The 17,026-nt window shown below is 37.8% G+C and overlaps 1 protein-coding gene across 2 annotated transcripts; it reads left to right on the top strand.

The window, feature by feature from the left end:
- Positions 1–878: 878 nt before the first annotated feature.
- On the top strand, positions 879–16,452 carry gpx4b (glutathione peroxidase 4b). Of its 2 annotated transcripts, XM_052133732.1 has the most exons (8): positions 879–1,026; positions 2,153–2,307; positions 8,378–8,472; positions 12,138–12,282; positions 13,999–14,150; positions 14,243–14,267; positions 14,354–14,413; positions 15,703–16,439. In XM_052133732.1, the coding sequence occupies exons 2-8, from the start codon at positions 2,242–2,244 to the stop codon at positions 15,733–15,735; spliced, it is 576 nt and encodes a 191-aa protein (XP_051989692.1). In that variant the 5' UTR covers positions 879–1,026; positions 2,153–2,241; the 3' UTR covers positions 15,736–16,439. The 2 variants fall into 2 exon arrangements, with proteins under 2 accessions (XP_051989692.1, XP_051989694.1); XM_052133734.1 differs by lacking the exon at positions 2,153–2,307 and having other exon boundaries at positions 921–1,026; positions 15,703–16,452.
- Positions 16,453–17,026: the final 574 nt, after the last annotated feature.

Below are 17,026 nucleotides of genomic sequence, written 5' to 3'. Positions count from 1 at the left end.
ATTTTAACTTTTTACTGTACAAATTTGTATGTGATATTTTGTCCACAGTTTCACTGGACCTGATGATCTTCACAACCTGTTAGCCGGAGACGCCTTTACACTGAACAAGTGCCGATTATTCATTTATTTTAATAGCAGATGATATATATAATACAGTTTAATCATAACAAATGAAACAAACAAAATTGATTAACATAAATGAAAAATAATATTTTCTAAAAATTATTTCCAATTACCCAATTTACCACGTCACCGGATCTTACAGTCACGTGCTCACAGGGGCAGGACACTGAAATTGTGTAAAATTCAATGGCTGCATCTTTTTTTATAATGATTAACCATTAAAAGAGTATTGAGATATATATATATATATATATATATATATATATATATATATATATATATATATATATATATATATATATTATGGAGCCCTGAACCGCATTGTGAAAAATTATTTCACTAGGTGAAATTTGTTTTAGGTGTCCTTGCGCCATTCTGAGCCAATGTCCTACAAAAAAAAAATAAAATCCAAAAAAACTAATTACTTTTCCAAATTTGTTTTCTCTCCCCAAATGTATTTTACTCAAAAATTATAATAATTCTCACAATTCTTTTTTCTCTACAAGAGATTTTTTTTTTTGCATGCTAGCTAACAATTAGCATGCGGTACCAGACTCGGCCACCAGGTGCCACTATCAGCAAGCATTAAATCTTATGCTTAAAGGTGCAATAATTAAAAATGTTCATGTAACTTTCGCCTTTTTTGCCAATGTGTGAACGGCTTGTTACACAACTTAAAAAATTAGCCCTTCCCGGACTTCCCAGGTTGCCTATAAAAGCCTGTAGACTGATTGTCATGCGAAGGGAACGGGTCGGTTTGCCGGGAAAATCCAAAGAATGAGACGTTGATGCGCGCTCCCGAGAGCCGTGCCTCAGTATTTCTCTTCCACTAATCAACATCGACAACAAACTACAACACTAGGTCAAAACTGACCCTGAATGGGCGTTCTTCTTATTGGACAGGTAAACTTACATAACTGCAAAGTATGTGAAATATAGTGCCATAAGCATTAATCTGTAATTTTAGCAAGTTTATTTATTTATAAACAGCTACTGTCATCATCCACCAAATTTAGCTAACAGCTTTTGATAAAGCTAGCTAGCTAACGCCGACATAGGCTATCGTATAAATGCAGTCAATGTATCATGCAAAGAAAAGTGATTACTTCAAACTACCATCTCGCATAGTCAGATCTATATCCACACTATGTTGTGTAGTTTTATTATGCTACCTCATTTGTTAGCATGATGTTGGTGAATCACCTTCAGTCTCTTTGTACATTACGTCATAGTTTTGATCAATGCTCGCTCGCGTCACTATGGAGTGTGTGCACGAGCAACAGGTAGCTGCTGCAGTTCACTTAACGGCCACAGGTGTCACTAATAACAAGGCTTTCTGAATCTTACTTTCTTAAAGCTACTTGATCTGTTTATTTTTATTATTGTAAAATACAAAAGGAACGTTTTGCCAATCTTAATCAAGAAACATACTATATATAATGTTTGAGAGTCTACTAATTCGTGAGATCCCTCAATTAAATGAATATACCTATACATATACTTACATGTTTCATATTATGGCATTCGTTGTAAAGTGTGACAACGGGAGTTCTTTCTGGTTTTTTGATGACATTAATCACCGGGAATATCGATGCTGCTATTGATATTGTGCTTTTTAATTTGTTGGCCCATGCAAACATGCTAGATAGACGTTTTTGACCGTTGCGACACCTCGCGCTCTGTTTTCAGACAGTGCTTTGTTTAAAAGGATGACCCGTGTTTTGGAGTGGGAAAAAAATAAAATATATATAAATTTGTTTATAAATAGGTAAGTAATTGTAATGTAATATAAAATATGTGTGTGTGTTAATGTGTTAATAAAATATATATATATATATTTATTTTATATAGAGCTATAGCTCTATATATATTTTTTTATTTTATATGACATTACACACAAACATTTTATATTACCTCGAAACTATTTACCTATTTAAAAACGATATAAATGTGTATGTTTATTCAAACGTTCATTGTGTTTGATTAAAAAATATTATTATTATTTTTTTTTTAACGTTGCGTAATTTAGGTTGCATCGATCATCTCTGATTGGTGGTAGCTTTCAGAAGAGGTGTGTCTTCCTCATCAGTGGGCGGAGTCTGTCACTGCTGCAGTACTATGTGGTTATTTCAGAGAGTGCTGCTGATCGGGGCTATAGGGAGCAAGAGCTTTGCTAGAGCCATGGTAAGATAACGCCTTTAAGCGAGTGGTTAGTTACTTTTTTGTTGTTGACAGCTTTGTTAGTACAGTTGTTGTTTATGTAAGTGTACTGAGGCAGGTCAAAGCCCGGAGAGTTTATTTGTGGCACGTGCGTGTGTCTCCGTTATTTCGCTCCGATGCAGCAGAATTAGCCTGTTAGCTGTTATGATGCAATGATGTCTCTTTTGGTTTAGTAATGTTTAAAATAGTTTCTTTTTACTTTCTTCTACTTGGGTTTGAGCGAAACGACTCGTTAAAGGCCAATTTGTTTCTTGACGTTATATGTTAGCTCCGTAGGCGAATAAATACAAATCGGAGCGTTTAGGAATCAAAACATGCGGCTAAATTTGATCTCATGCATTCAGTTTCGGACTAATAAATAAACCCACACAACATAAATCAAGTACAAAACTAATCACTTTGCAAAGGGCTCACTAATGTCTCATAAAGTCTCGTATTGTGCTGAATATCACATGAAGATACCTTCTCAGTCTTTAATCTGGAGATTATATTGTCTGCAGGCCTTTAGACCAATGAACAGTCTGTGTAATGGATTACTGTGAAATCTGTTTAGCCAGGCATCTGACAGCTTTGGGTGGGCTGAGGGGTATCATAGGTGGGCATTTGGGACGGGGAGGGTTTATTCAGACTACTAATTTAATGTCTTTAATTGGCATAAAATGGCATAATTGTCAAGATCATAAGACCCAATATAACCTATATTTTACACCTTTTCCCCATATTAAAAATATATTGAAATAAACATTGTATATAATCATATGTACTTAATTAGTTTACTAATTTTACCCACTAATAGTTCTAAACATAACTAATATTGGCATTATATTAATTAATTTTCACTTATAGCATAATTTCAATACAACCTCCATTATTAAGAAACCAAATAACGCAATACACTTTTTGATTAATTAGAATTACAGCCTTAAAGCAAATTACAAAGACACATTAGAGTCCCCACAAGGATGGATTGAGAGGAAATATATTAGATGGTAAATGGCACTTATATAGCACTTTTTTATTAACCTTAGAGGTTACCAAAGTGCTTTACACTGTCCCAATCACCCATTCACACTCACACTCACACACCAATGGCAGGCAAGGCGCTAGAGATCAATAACGTATACTGCCCTACAAAAGCAAAATGCAAAATTGAGTTTGTCACATGCTAAAATTCAGAGAAACCATTGTGTGAAAATGCAGTAACAACAAAATCCACATAAAATTAATTCAAGCCATTTCTCTCAGTTTCAATGTTAGTTAATGAGTATGACCTTTGTAGGGTAGCAAACGGTATTGATATTTTTACCAGTGAAACGATGTGTTAAGTCATTTAGGGAACACAGGAATACGGTTGGATGGATGGAATGTAATGCCATGTAAGCACCAATGATAATAGAGTAGTTTAAAAAGCATCAAACAATAATCAAAAATCTATCACAGCACTGTAAATTGTCGTATAAGAGATGCAAGACACTTGGAGACAGACATAATCTCATCGACACCGAATGAATGACAGGGGAAACAGAAGCACGGGACCAACAACAGTGCGGTGCGGGACATGATTTGATTGCTGAGTGCAGGTGCGGGCGGGATGATGTGTGCGTGGGAATGAGAGAAAGAGATGACCCACTTGACTCCCGCAATATATAAATCTATTTAAAAAGTAAAATGGATGTTAGTGTTAACAAAACATTTTTTTTTCTCTCTCTACCCATTTAAAAAAAAAAATATATATATATATATATATATAAATACATTTGGATGAGAATTGTAATAAATATAGCCTATGATGGAAGGTCGGGATTTGGACAAATCGTGAAAGTTGCAGGCGGGAGCGGGACAGAATCTCTCAGGAGCGGGTCTGAACTTTATAATTCAGGTCCAGAACTTCACAAACACCCGCAGTGAGATTTTGATGTGGAGGGAGATATTTGATAAGCGGGAGCCTGTGATACATTAACAGCAGCCACATGTACACCGAGACAGCACCAGGCTTACAAATGGGCACTAAAAACCTAAACATTGCACACAAATATCTCTTATTGCCGCATAATGTCTTGGACTCTCTGGATTGCAGCAGCCCCTTCTTAAGAGTGCCGTTGCTCATGGACAATGACAAAAATAGAAAAACACTACATATTTCTGGTGCTATTTTGTGATTTGTTGGGCGGTCTATAGCCCACCCTCAAAGTTTGTAACGCACAGCCCGCCCCATATTGCTTTTAACCAATGCACAAATTGGGAATGTTTCCCAATTGTTTGATTGGGTGGGTAAGACTCACGTTTGGGTGGGCTCAGCCCACCCCTGCCCATGCCTACATCCGGCCCCGTGTTTAGCTTTGTCTGGTTCCACCGGTAGGATTTTTACGTCAGTGTTTCCCGTAAGAAAGATTATTCACTCTGTGACCGTTGTGCTGTATGACCATGAGGCATGTGACCCTTTAATAGAATATTTCGAGTTTAACATACAGTTGAAGTCACAAGTTTACATACACTTTGTTTGAAGTCATTAAAAAATTGTTTAACCACTCCACAGATTTAATATGAGGAAACTATAGTTTTGTCAAGTCGTTTAGGACATCTACTTTGTGCATGACTCGAGGAATTTTTTCAACAACTGTTTACAGACCGACTGTGTCACTTTTAATTGACTATATCACAATTCCAGTGGGTCAGAAGTTTACATACACTCAGTTAACTGTGCCTTTAAGCAGCTTGGAAAATGATGTCAAGCAATTAGCTTCTGATAGGAGGTGTACTGAACTGGAGGTGTACCTGTGGATGCATTTTAAGGCCTATCTTGAAACTCAGTGCCTCTTTGCTTGACATCATGGGAAAATCAAAAGAAATCCGCAAAGACATCAGAAGAACAATTGTGGACCTCCACAAATCTGGTTCATTCTTGAGAGCCATTTCCAAACACCTGAAGGTGCCACGTTCATCTGTACAAACAATGGTATGCCAGTATAAACACCATGTGACCACACAGTCATCATACTGCTCAGGAAAGAGACCCATTCGGTCTCCTAGGGATGAACAAAATTTGGTGCGTAAAGTGCAAATCAGTTCCAGGAGTGGTGGTGGTGCTGTAGTGGGCTAAAGCACTAAACTGTTAAGGAGAAGGTTGCTGGTTCGATCCCCACAGCCACCACCATTGTGTCCTTGAGTAAGACACTTAACTCCAGGTTTCTCCAGGGGGATTGTCCCTGTAATAAGTGCACTGTAAGTCGCATTGGATAAAAAAAGCCAAATGCTTAAATGTAAATGCAAATGCAAATGCAGTCCCAGAACAACAGCAAAGGACCTTGTGAAGATGCTGGAGGAAACAGGTGGACGAGTATCTAGATCCACAGCAAAACGAGACCTATATGGACATCACCTGAAAGGCGGCTCAGCAAGGAAGAAGCCACTGCTCCAAAACCACCATAAAAAAGCCAAACTACAGTTTGCAAGTGCACATGGGGACAAAGATCTTACTTTTGGAGAAATGTCCTCTGGTCTGATGAAACAAATATTGAACTGTTTGTCCATAATGACCATCGATATGTGTGGAGGAACAAGGGTGAGGCTTTCAAGCCGAAGAACACCATCCCAACCGTGAATCATGGGGGTGCAGCATCATGTTGTGGTGGTGCTATGCTGCAGGAGGGACTGGTGCACTTCACAATATAGATGACATCATGAGGAAGGAAAGATATGTGGATATATTAAAACAGCATCTCAAGACATCAGCCAGGAAAAAGCTCAGTCTTCCTAATGGACAATAACCCCAAGCACACCTCCAAAGTTGTGGAAAAATGACTTAAGCAGAACAACCTCACTCGGAGAGAACATTTGTGGGCAGAACTGAAGAAGCGTGTGCGAGCAATGAGGCCAACAAACCTGACTCAGTTACACCAGTTCTGTCTGGAGGAATGGGACAAAATTCCAGCAACTTATTGTGAGAAGCTTGTGGAAGGATCCCCAAAACATTTGACCCAAGTTAAACGATTTAAAGGCAATGCTACCAAATACTAATAAAGTGTACGTAAACTTCTGACCCACTGGGAATTAGCCGGCTGCCCCCGACCAAAGATTTTCCTAGTCAACTATTAGTCATTAGTTCAAGCCATTAGTCGGCTAGTCACACATTTATGATATTAATTTAATTACTTATATATAATTTTAGGGGCATCAGAAAATGGTTTGAGTTCCAAGGCTGAGAAAGTATGTTATAGGTAACATTGCTAACACTGTTCTGCATTACGGAGAAATACTAAACCTTAATAATGAGCCTTTAAAATTGACATTTTACAAGCGCATGCACAAAGCGAGCCGCAGCGACACCGACAAAAGCGGTAATGATCCTGAATGTGTTGTTAGAACCAGCCAGTCTGAACATTTTGTTAATTTATAGAGAGAAATGCACATTAAGTTAAACATCCATTAAGCGAGGTACTAATTTAGCTTCCCCACTCCCCATGAACACTTGGGATAAGCCTAATAGAGCATATTTATCTAGGTTATCTAATGTTAGAGCGAACGGCCGTGCTAAGTGGCTAACATTATGCTACTTTCATGTTTCAAATGATAAGCCATGTTTGAGGTCGATGAATGATAGACGAATGTTTGCATGCAGAGTTGGCTTGTCACCTTCTTGGGGTCATCCTTTGCCCTCTCGAAATGGGCCCACCCTTTGGATTTCCGCCCGACATAATTAATATAAATAGTTATACGGCCCCGTGCGGTCGGTGTCCAACTACTTAGAGGGACAAGTGGCGTTCGGACAAGCGAGATGGAGCAATAACAGGTCTGTGATGCCCTTAGATGTCCGGGGCTGCACGCGTGCCACAATGGGTGGATCAGCGCGTGTCTACCCTGTGCCGAGAAGCGCGGGTAACCCGCTGAACCCCACTCATGATCGGGACTGGGGATTGCAACTATTTCCCATCAACGAGGAATTCCCAGTAAGCGCGGGTCATAAGCTCACGTTGATTTAGTCCCTGCCCTTTGTACACACCGCCCATCGCTACTACCGATTGGATGGTTTAGTGAGGTCCTCGGATTGGCCGGCACTCCTCGCGGGGCTTGGCGGAGTGCCGAGAAGGCGATCAAACTTGACCATCTAGAGGAAGTAAAAGTCGTAACAAGGTAACTACGAGTCATTTAGCACCAGGTTCACTCACAAACTTTCAGTGCGTGAGGGGTGGCACTCATTCGACCGCGCCCTAAGCCCGTCTTGGACGGCTCTCCTCGCCGGGCCCTCGCGGGCCGGCTATCCCGGCCCAATCAGAGTCCTGCGGCGCTGCGGTATCATTACATTTAGGGGGATTCTGATTTAGAGGCATTCAGTCATAATCCCACAGATGGTAGCGTCGCACCAGTGGCTCATCAGCCAAGCACACGCACCAAATGTCTGAACCTGCGGTTCCTCTCGTACTGAGCAGGATTACTATTGCAACAACACATCATCAGTAGGGTAAAACTAACCTGTATCACGACGGTCGTGTAAACGGTCATGTCTGTCCGTCACTGACTGCGTGACTTCGGCACTTCTTGTGGAGTTTATTTAAATCTACCAACCGACCAATCAAAACTTGGTCGACCAAGACTTTGTCGACTTTATGGGGCAGCCCTATTGGGAATGTGAGGAAAGAAATAAAAGCTGAAATATATCATTCTCTCTACTATTATTCTGACATTTCACATAATAAAGTAGTGATCCGAACTGAACTCGTGTTGTCCCCTAAAATACTGAAATATTACCCAGATATGTTCTTGACAGGTTTTGTGAGATTCACCCATTTAAAGCTTGTTTAGTTGTAAATGGAAAAAGTAATCCAGAATCTCCTTTCTTAATCTTGTGTTTTGCACAACGTGTGTACGCAAGTGAAAACTATATCAAAGGTTGCATATGTTGCAATGTTCCAGATGTCATGAGTGCATAATTCATTTGTTTCAGTTGAATGGTTCTTGTGGTTGATCTCTGTTTGAGGGTGTTTCTAGCAACACTAAATGCTCTTCACAACCTTTAACCTCTTTCTCGTTATTGCAGTGTGCACAAGCTAATGACTGGCAGTCCGCCAAGTCTATATACGAGTTCTCAGCCAAAGACATCGATGGAAATGAAGTTTCTCTGGAGAAATACAGGTGAATATGATTGAATAGGCTAATTTACCCAAACATGTTACTCATGTTATTTCAAACTCAAATGACTAATCTGTCTTCTGATGCCTTTCTGCAAAGAACAGAATGAAAATCTTCCATCTTCTTTACCATTGAAATCTCATTCGTGTTTGCGCTTTTTCAAAAATGGTGCTTTGGGATGTCAAAGCAAAGATTTTCTTGCTGTTGTATATACACAGTATCACACTCCCAATCGTGCTATATGGCCCTAAATCAGCACTGCTGTGATTACCTACGTCACTCTGCCTGCGGCCAAGACACAACATGGTATAACCATGGTACATGTCCAAGCACATGGTATAACCTAGAGATGCACCGATCGACCGGCCAGGGACCGGAATCAGACGATGCTCGGCCCAGACCGGTGACTGGCCGGTCAGCCTCGCGTCTTTCCGATTCCTAGCCGGTCCGTTTTGTTGTCAGCGGCGCAGGCAATATCATCACAGCCGCAGGTAAACATGTCATTGGCATGGAAGATCTTCACTGTGAGTGAAGAATACATAAAGTTCGAAATGTGTAATAATTGTAAGGCCAAAGTAAACTATGGGGGGAACCACCACAATAACATTGGGAACAACAAACCTAATTAGACATTTAAAACACCATCACCCAGCTGAAAATGCCCATTTTAAAAAAAGAAGCTAAAAAGGGTAAGCGGCTAAAGCTAGCCAGATCTCAGAGCCAGCCACAAGTCAGCAGCGTCTCCTATCATCCCTTGGTATGAGCAGCGAATATACCAAAGCAATTACGAGGAAAATTATGGAATTCATTGCCCTGGATGACCAGCTGTTCTCCATAGTTGAGGACAGAGGGATCAGAAATCTGATACATTTCCTCAATACCAGAGTTGTTTAATCTTGTGTCATGTCACACACGCAGCCTGTTATCGGTCAACATTTGGGGACACAAATCCGGGAGAGGGGATGTGGGGTGCTGGATGGCAGAGGCAGGCTAAATACATACAAATTGTGCCGTTGTGATTTATTGTGCTGAGTAACGTAATTATTCCCACCGTGTCCGATGTTAAAATCAGTGCAACACACATTACAAAAGGCGTGGGCATTGTCGGTATGGCTTCGGGATATGAAATTCAATTCTTCCATCCAGCTGTTGAATTTACATGTATGTTTTGTTTTTTTCACCGGAGCACCAGCTGAGTCTTCCTCTCCCATCTACCAGTGATGCTTGATTTAACATCCCGTGTCTACTGCCTGCACAGATATTAGCACAAATGGGTTGTAGGTTGCCAGATTGAGGTCACAAATGATTTGTAATGTGTATGATGTGTCGATTGTGTGAGTAGGATGCGTTTCATTCAAGATCTGGCAACTGGACCACCTTGGAATAATATATTGATGTGATTATTCATATAATGTGGTTTAGGCCATACAAATTACGGGAGTTTCCCGGGAGAAATAACAAAACGGGAGGGGGCGGGAGATACGGGAGACTAGCTGATCCTGAAGCAGCAATCGGTTTTACAACTGATATTTGGACATCTAACGTAAGCGTAATGTCAATGTTGAGCGTATTGGGCACTTCAGTTTTGTTCATATGCCCTAAAACATGGCATTACCATGGCACATGCCCTACAACGTGGCATTACCATAGACTGTATATATGAGTATAAACATGGTATTACCATGGTACATGTCCAAACACATGGTTTAACCATGGCATATTTCCAAAAACATGGTATTACCATGGTACATGCTAGGGCTGCCCCCTAATAGTCGACCAAACGTTAGTCGTTGAGAAGCGTCTTGTTTGACCAAGTTTTGGTTGGTCGGTTGGTCATGTTCGAAACGACTATGGTCGCTAGGTTGTACTATGGGGTAATTTGCGTTAAGCAGGGTTAGGGTAAAGCCTACACAAAGCAAGACACCTTGATTTCAAACGTTTTTTTATTTGTTTTAACTAAAAAAATCTAGTGAAACTGGGGAAAAAAGTGCAATTAAAATGTGTGTTGTTTGAGAGATGGTTTTACAAGGTTGAGGGATCTGTGAATATTCTTGCTGTAGTGATTTTGCATTGAAAATGATATTTATTTAAAAAATAAACTATATCAAATACATTTCTAATTAAGTTGGCTTGTGAGAGCCAACTTACTGAAATCCTAATTAAACTTATTATTATTCCGATTCTTATTCTTCTTGCAGTGAAAATTTCTAATCCCGAATAGTGTGCTATATCTTTTCTAACTGATCGGACTTACGGTTTTCCCACAGCGGATGATCAAAAACTGGAAAACTCCCATTGACTTAACATTGCGGAATGTTCAGAAATTTAAATCTCAACTGACATTTTCTCACACACAGACGAAAAGGGCCTGTCAGCCCTGCATCTCTCCCTCTCTCTCTCCCTCAGAGGATTTCTTTTATCAAGCAGCCAAAAAGTAATGACCTAAAATCTTCATAGCCACTCGTTAAAACATGCTAAAAACGTGCTAGCTTCATGCTAACACATGCTAGCATTGACTAGCGAAGTGCTAAAACATGTTAAAAATGTGCTAGCATCGCTTAGCGAAGTGCTAAAAAATGCTGAAAACGTGCTAGCATCGCCTAGCGAAGTGCTAAAAAATGCTAAAAACGTGCTAGCATCATGCTTACACATGCTAGCATCGCCTAGCGAAGTGCTAAAAAATGCTAAAAACGTGCTAGCATCATGCTAACACATGCTAGCGTCGCCTAGCGAAGTGCTAAAACATGCTAAAAACGTGCTAGCATCTATCTGTCTGTCTGAGGGTCTATATCTATTTGAGGGTCAATATCTATATCTGAGGGTAAATATCTATCTCTCTCTCTTTATCTATCTATCTATCTGAGGGTAAATATCTATCTATCTCTATCTATCTATCTATCTATCTGAGTGTCTCTATCTATCTATCTAGCAACTAAGTTAAACTTTAAACTACTTTAAACTACAAACTACTTTAATTTAAACTACAAACTAATTTAAACTTTAAACTATAAACTACTTTAAACTTCTTCAAACTTTCTGGTCCAAACTTTCACAAGCCAACTTAAAGTTTGTCTCGACGAACTTTTTCTAGTTACACGTTGCACTCCAAATGAAAGGAAAAAGCAATTAAAACAGTGAAGTGGAGAAAAAAATTATATATATATATATCACACTGGTGGCCAGAAGTTCTGAATAATGTTCAGATTTTGCTGTTTCGGAAGGATATTGGTGCTTTAATTCACCAAATTGGCATTCAACTGATCACCGGGCATAATCAGGGCATTACTGATGTAAAAATCTATACAGCAGCATCACTCCAACACTTATCCTTGAGCAATCATGCTAAATTGCTAATTTGGTTCTAGAAAATCACTTGCCATTATATCAAACGCAGCGGAAAGCTATTTGGTTCATTACATTAAGCTTAACTTTGTCTTTGTGTTTGAGTTTGCAGCACTCATAGACGATACTGTTCTTGCAAGGGGGCGGGGCAGCCCTAGGACATGCCCTAAAAACATGGTAATAGCGTTTGTGTCCCATGGAAGATAGGAAGTCAATCGCTTTTGAGAGGGAGTAAATGATGATTTGCTGTCATTGCCTACATTTGACTGTAATGTTCATCCAGGAGATTGCTTACAGTAATGGGATTTTTCTGTTGTTGTTTGCAGAGGTTATGTGTGTATCATCACTAACGTGGCCTCTAAATGAGGTAAAACCTCAGTAAACTATACTCAGTTTGCGGAAATGCACGCCACGTACACTGAGGAAGGTTTACGCATCCTGGGCTTCCCATGTAACCAGTTTGGAAAGCAGGTATGTATAGACCTTTAGCTATGGTCGGAAGGGAATACTGCGTACATATACCACAGTATACCCCGTATACTTCCTACTATTTGTTTTAAAAGGTGTAAGAAACCAGAGGTTATACTGCTGTCACATGAACTCTCTATATTCTTCAAATGAAGAACATGGATAATAAATGAATCGCAGCCTTCATCAGCCAAATAACAACAGACAATGCAGCTTGCTCACTGGGGGTCGAAATATAGAAGTATTTTTTTATTATTTGAAGGTGCCATTTAAAATACTGTATATTCTAAATTAAACCATAGTATTATGACTAAGTATATAGTTTGAATTATAATGGTTAATGGTCTGCGCTTATATAACACTTTTTTAACCTTAGCGGTATTCAAAGTGCTTTACACTGCGACTCATTCACACATCAATGGCGGCAGAGCTGCTATGTAAGGTGCTAGCCTGCTGTTGGGAGCTACTTGGGGTTCAGTGTCTTGCCCAAGGACACTTCAGCATGTGGAGTATTTATAATTTGATTTAATATGTGTTATTTATCATTTGTATTTTTTACTTTTTATTATTTTTAATAATATTATTAATATATTTTTTTAATTTATTATTAATATTTTTATTTATTATTATCTATTATTATTTTAATTTGATTAATTGTTTATCTATTTATTATTTTGTTTATCTATTATTTTAATTTGATCAATTGTTTATTACTATCTATTTTATGTATTATTTTAAATATTTTATCTATTTTAATTTTATCAGTTGTTTATTCTTACTATTATCTATTTTATTTATTATTATTTTAATTATTTTGTTTGTCTAATAATTATTATTATTATTTATTATTATTATTATTATTATTATTATTATTATTGTATCAATTGTTTATTACTATCTATTTTTATTTATTATTTTAAATATTTTATCTATTATTTTAATTTTATCAATTGTTTATTATTATTATTATTATTATTATCTATTATTTTAATTTTATTCATTGTTTATTCTTACTATTATTTATTATTATATTAATTATTTTGTTTGTCTATTATTATTATTATTATTATTATTTTAATTTTATCAATTGTTTATTACTATCTATTTTATTTATTATTTTAAATATTTTATCTTTTTATTTTATCAGTTGTTTATTATTATTATTATTATTATCTTTTTATTTATTTTATCTATTATTGTTTTAATTATTTTGTTTGTCTTATTTTAATTTTATCAATTGTTTATTACTATCTATTTTATGTATTATTTTAAATATTTTATCTATTATTTTAATTTTATCAATTGTTTATTATTATTATTATCTATTATTATTTAAATTTTATCAATTGTTTATTCTTACTATTATCTCTTTTTATTTATTATTTTAAATATTTTATCTATTATTTTAATTTAATCAGTTGTTCATTCATACTATTATCTATTTTTATTTATTTAATTTTATCAATTGTTTATTATACTTACTATCATCTATTTTTATTTATTATTTTAATTATTTATTTGTTTATTTTTTTTTTTTATAAATGCCTATTCTTGACCCATTTAGCTCTTTATAGTTGCCATATAATCATGCTGCCCAATGTTAAGGCGCGCTCTTGTTTTGGCAGCAGTTAATCGGTCAAGCCTTCAGATAAAAGTGTGTCGTTTTGTAATAGACCGGGAATGTGGGAATGTTCAATCGTGCACTCGCACTGTTTTCAGGAGCCTGGAACAGAGGCGGAGATCAAGGAGTTTGCCAAAGGATACAACGCAGAGTTTGACCTCTTCAGCAAGATCGACGTGAACGGTGACGGAGCTCATCCTCTCTGGAGTTGGATGAAAGAACAGCCAAAAGGCCGAGGAACTCTGGGAAAGTCAGTTTGTTTTCCTCCTCATATAAATAATTGTTTGTTATTCTGTAATCAAACTCTTGATTGTTCTCATGAACCCTGTTTTATTTCCATAGCAACATCAAATGGAATTTCACTAAGGTAACAGTTTTTATTTGTATGTTATTAAACTGTTTATATCTCTGATTGTCAGATATATGTAACATTGTCAACTCAAATCTGTACAGTTCCTCATTGACCGAGAAGGGCAGGTTGTAAAGAGATATGGGCCAATGGACGATCCATATGTAAGTCACCCACACTCCTATACACTTGCAGTGCATTCAGGAAGTATTCAGACCGTTTCAAGTTTTCACATTTTGTTATGTTGCAGCCTTATGCCAAAATGCTTTATTTATTTTCACAACAAGCTACACTCCATAAGCACAAACCAGATTTTTTTATAACTTCAAGTTTATATATATAAAAAAAAAATAATGAAATATTACAGTGACATAAGTATTCAGACCCTTTGCTATGACACTTGAAATGTATCTCAGGTGCATCCCAATATCTCTGGATCATCTTTGAGATGTTTCTACACTTTGATTGGACATGATTTGGAAAGGCACACACCTGTCTATATAAGGTCTTATAGCTGTAAATGCATATCAGAGCAAAAACCAAGCCATGAAGTCAAAGGAACGGCCTTCAGAGCTCAGAGACCGGATTGTGTTGAGGGCTACAAAACTATTTTGGCTGCATTGAAGGTTCCCAAGAGCACAGCAGCCTGCATAATTCTTATGTGGAAGTTTGGAACAGTCAGGACTCTTCCTAGTGCAGCCGTCTGGCCAAACTGAGCAATCGTGGGAGAAGGACGTTGGTAAGAGAGGTGAACAAGAACCCAATGGTCACTCTGGTTGAGCTCCAGAGATCATGTGTGGAGATGGGAGAAACTTGCAGAAGGACGACCATCACTGCAACACTCCACCGATCTGGGATTTATGGCAGAGTGGCCAGACAGACGCCTCTCCTCAGTGTAAGACACATTTAAAGAAGCATCTAAAAGGACTCCCAGACTGTGAGAAACAAGATTCTCTGGTCTGATGAAATGAAGATTGAATTGTTTGGTCTCAAAGCGTCATGTCTGGAGGAAAACGGGCACCGCTCATCACCTGCTCAATACCATCCCAACGGTGAAGCGTGGTGGTGGATAGCATCAACGCAAGAGTGGCTTAAGGACAACTCTGTGAATGTCCTTGAGTGTCCCAGCCAGAGCTCAGACTTAAACCCAATCAAACATCTCTGGAGAGACCTGAAAATGTCAGTCCACCGACGGTCCCCATCCAACCTGTCAGAGCTTGAGAGGATCTGCAGAGAAGAATGGCAGAAAATCCCCAAATCCAGTTGTGCAAAGCTTGTCGCATCATACCCAAAAAGTGAACAAAATGTGAAAAAGTGAAGGGATATGAATACTTTCTAAATGTTAAGTGTTTGGAACAACTTCAAAGTGACTAAATAATGTAAAAAAAAATAATGTTTTTCTTTAGATTTTGATTGAAATAAATGACAAGATAGTTTTTGTTTGTTTCAACAGGTTATTAAGAAGGATCTCCCGAAATACCTGTAGCTGTTTGGATCAAATCCGCTCTCCGTCCCGTTCACTTTGTAATCACCTCTAGTTGATAACTGGACGTTAGCGGGGGGGGTGACACCCAGTTCCATGACGGCCGTTCCTCAAGCCTGTGTTCAGGTGGGAACGTCCTGATGACTTCCGGCGTGCAAATTTACTGGGAACCCCCGCCAATGTCCAGCTGTGTCACCAGAGAGGATCTTAATTCCAGCTGTTCATGCACTGAAATCACACTGATGTACCTGAGGAAGATTTAATAATGTGTAGAGATGACAATAAAATAGTCACAACTTTTGTGTTTCTGCATGATCAGTTCTTTGCCAAACGTTTGGACCATGGGAAATACACATGCATGTGCTTTTGTTTGCTAAACTGAGTAATTCAGAAGAAGTTGTTATTATTACGTGAGAGATTAAATGAATGACACAGACTGAATTTGGTTAAAATTTGGGCCTCTTAGTGTCAAAAAGTGGAACCGATTTCAACCTGCTGTGCATATGTTAGTGGTCTGAAGATATTGTTGAAATTGCAGGGCTAAGGTTAAAGAATAAAATGTCCTACATGCACTTTTTATTCTGGTCTGGATGGACCATTTTTATAGAGACTTTCATTTGTATTTCAGGCATAAATCATGTGAATTGGTACATTTTGACAAAATATTTCAGGTTTGAATGGATCTCAATGGAGGATTCAACTTAATGAGTTGGTGAGCGATGGAGGGCAAACTTTGTGTTATTTGAACATATATTTTTTTTTTAATTATGTATTATTATTATTATTATTATTATTGCTAGAAGAATATAACATAAGGTGCAATGGACGATTTTCCCGCGTTCGCGAAGCGGATGTCGTCATACACTCCCTTGAACGGGATACCACAGCAGATTTAATTTTTGCTTTCCTGTCTGCCCAACAGCAAAATAAAAAAATAAATTATTATGCTTTTCACATCTTTTTGCAAAAGAAAATAATAATATAGAGCGCTGGTTTGACAGCATTAAGAAGAGACAGACAGGACACATTTTCTCACTCGGCTGAGGTAACCTTTTTTTTTTTTTTTTCTATTATTATTATACTTATTCCAGGGTAACATAATGCAAAGTACAATGTTATAAATGTACATTAAGTATTTTTAAAATTGGAAATATAAACAATTTAACTACAATACGTTTTAAAAGAAGGCGGAAACGCGTCATAACATGTAAAAGGGGTCAAAGGGAACATGAGGCATTAGCACGTTACAACAATTATTTAAACGAGCGTACAGGCTTTATTTTTATTTTAGATT

Source organism: Xyrauchen texanus, chromosome 9 (genome assembly GCF_025860055.1).
Source record: "Xyrauchen texanus isolate HMW12.3.18 chromosome 9, RBS_HiC_50CHRs, whole genome shotgun sequence".
Taxonomy (NCBI): Eukaryota; Metazoa; Chordata; class Actinopteri; order Cypriniformes; family Catostomidae; genus Xyrauchen; species Xyrauchen texanus.
Note: the sequence above shows the minus strand (reverse complement) of the source record. Positions and strands in the feature narration are given on the sequence as shown.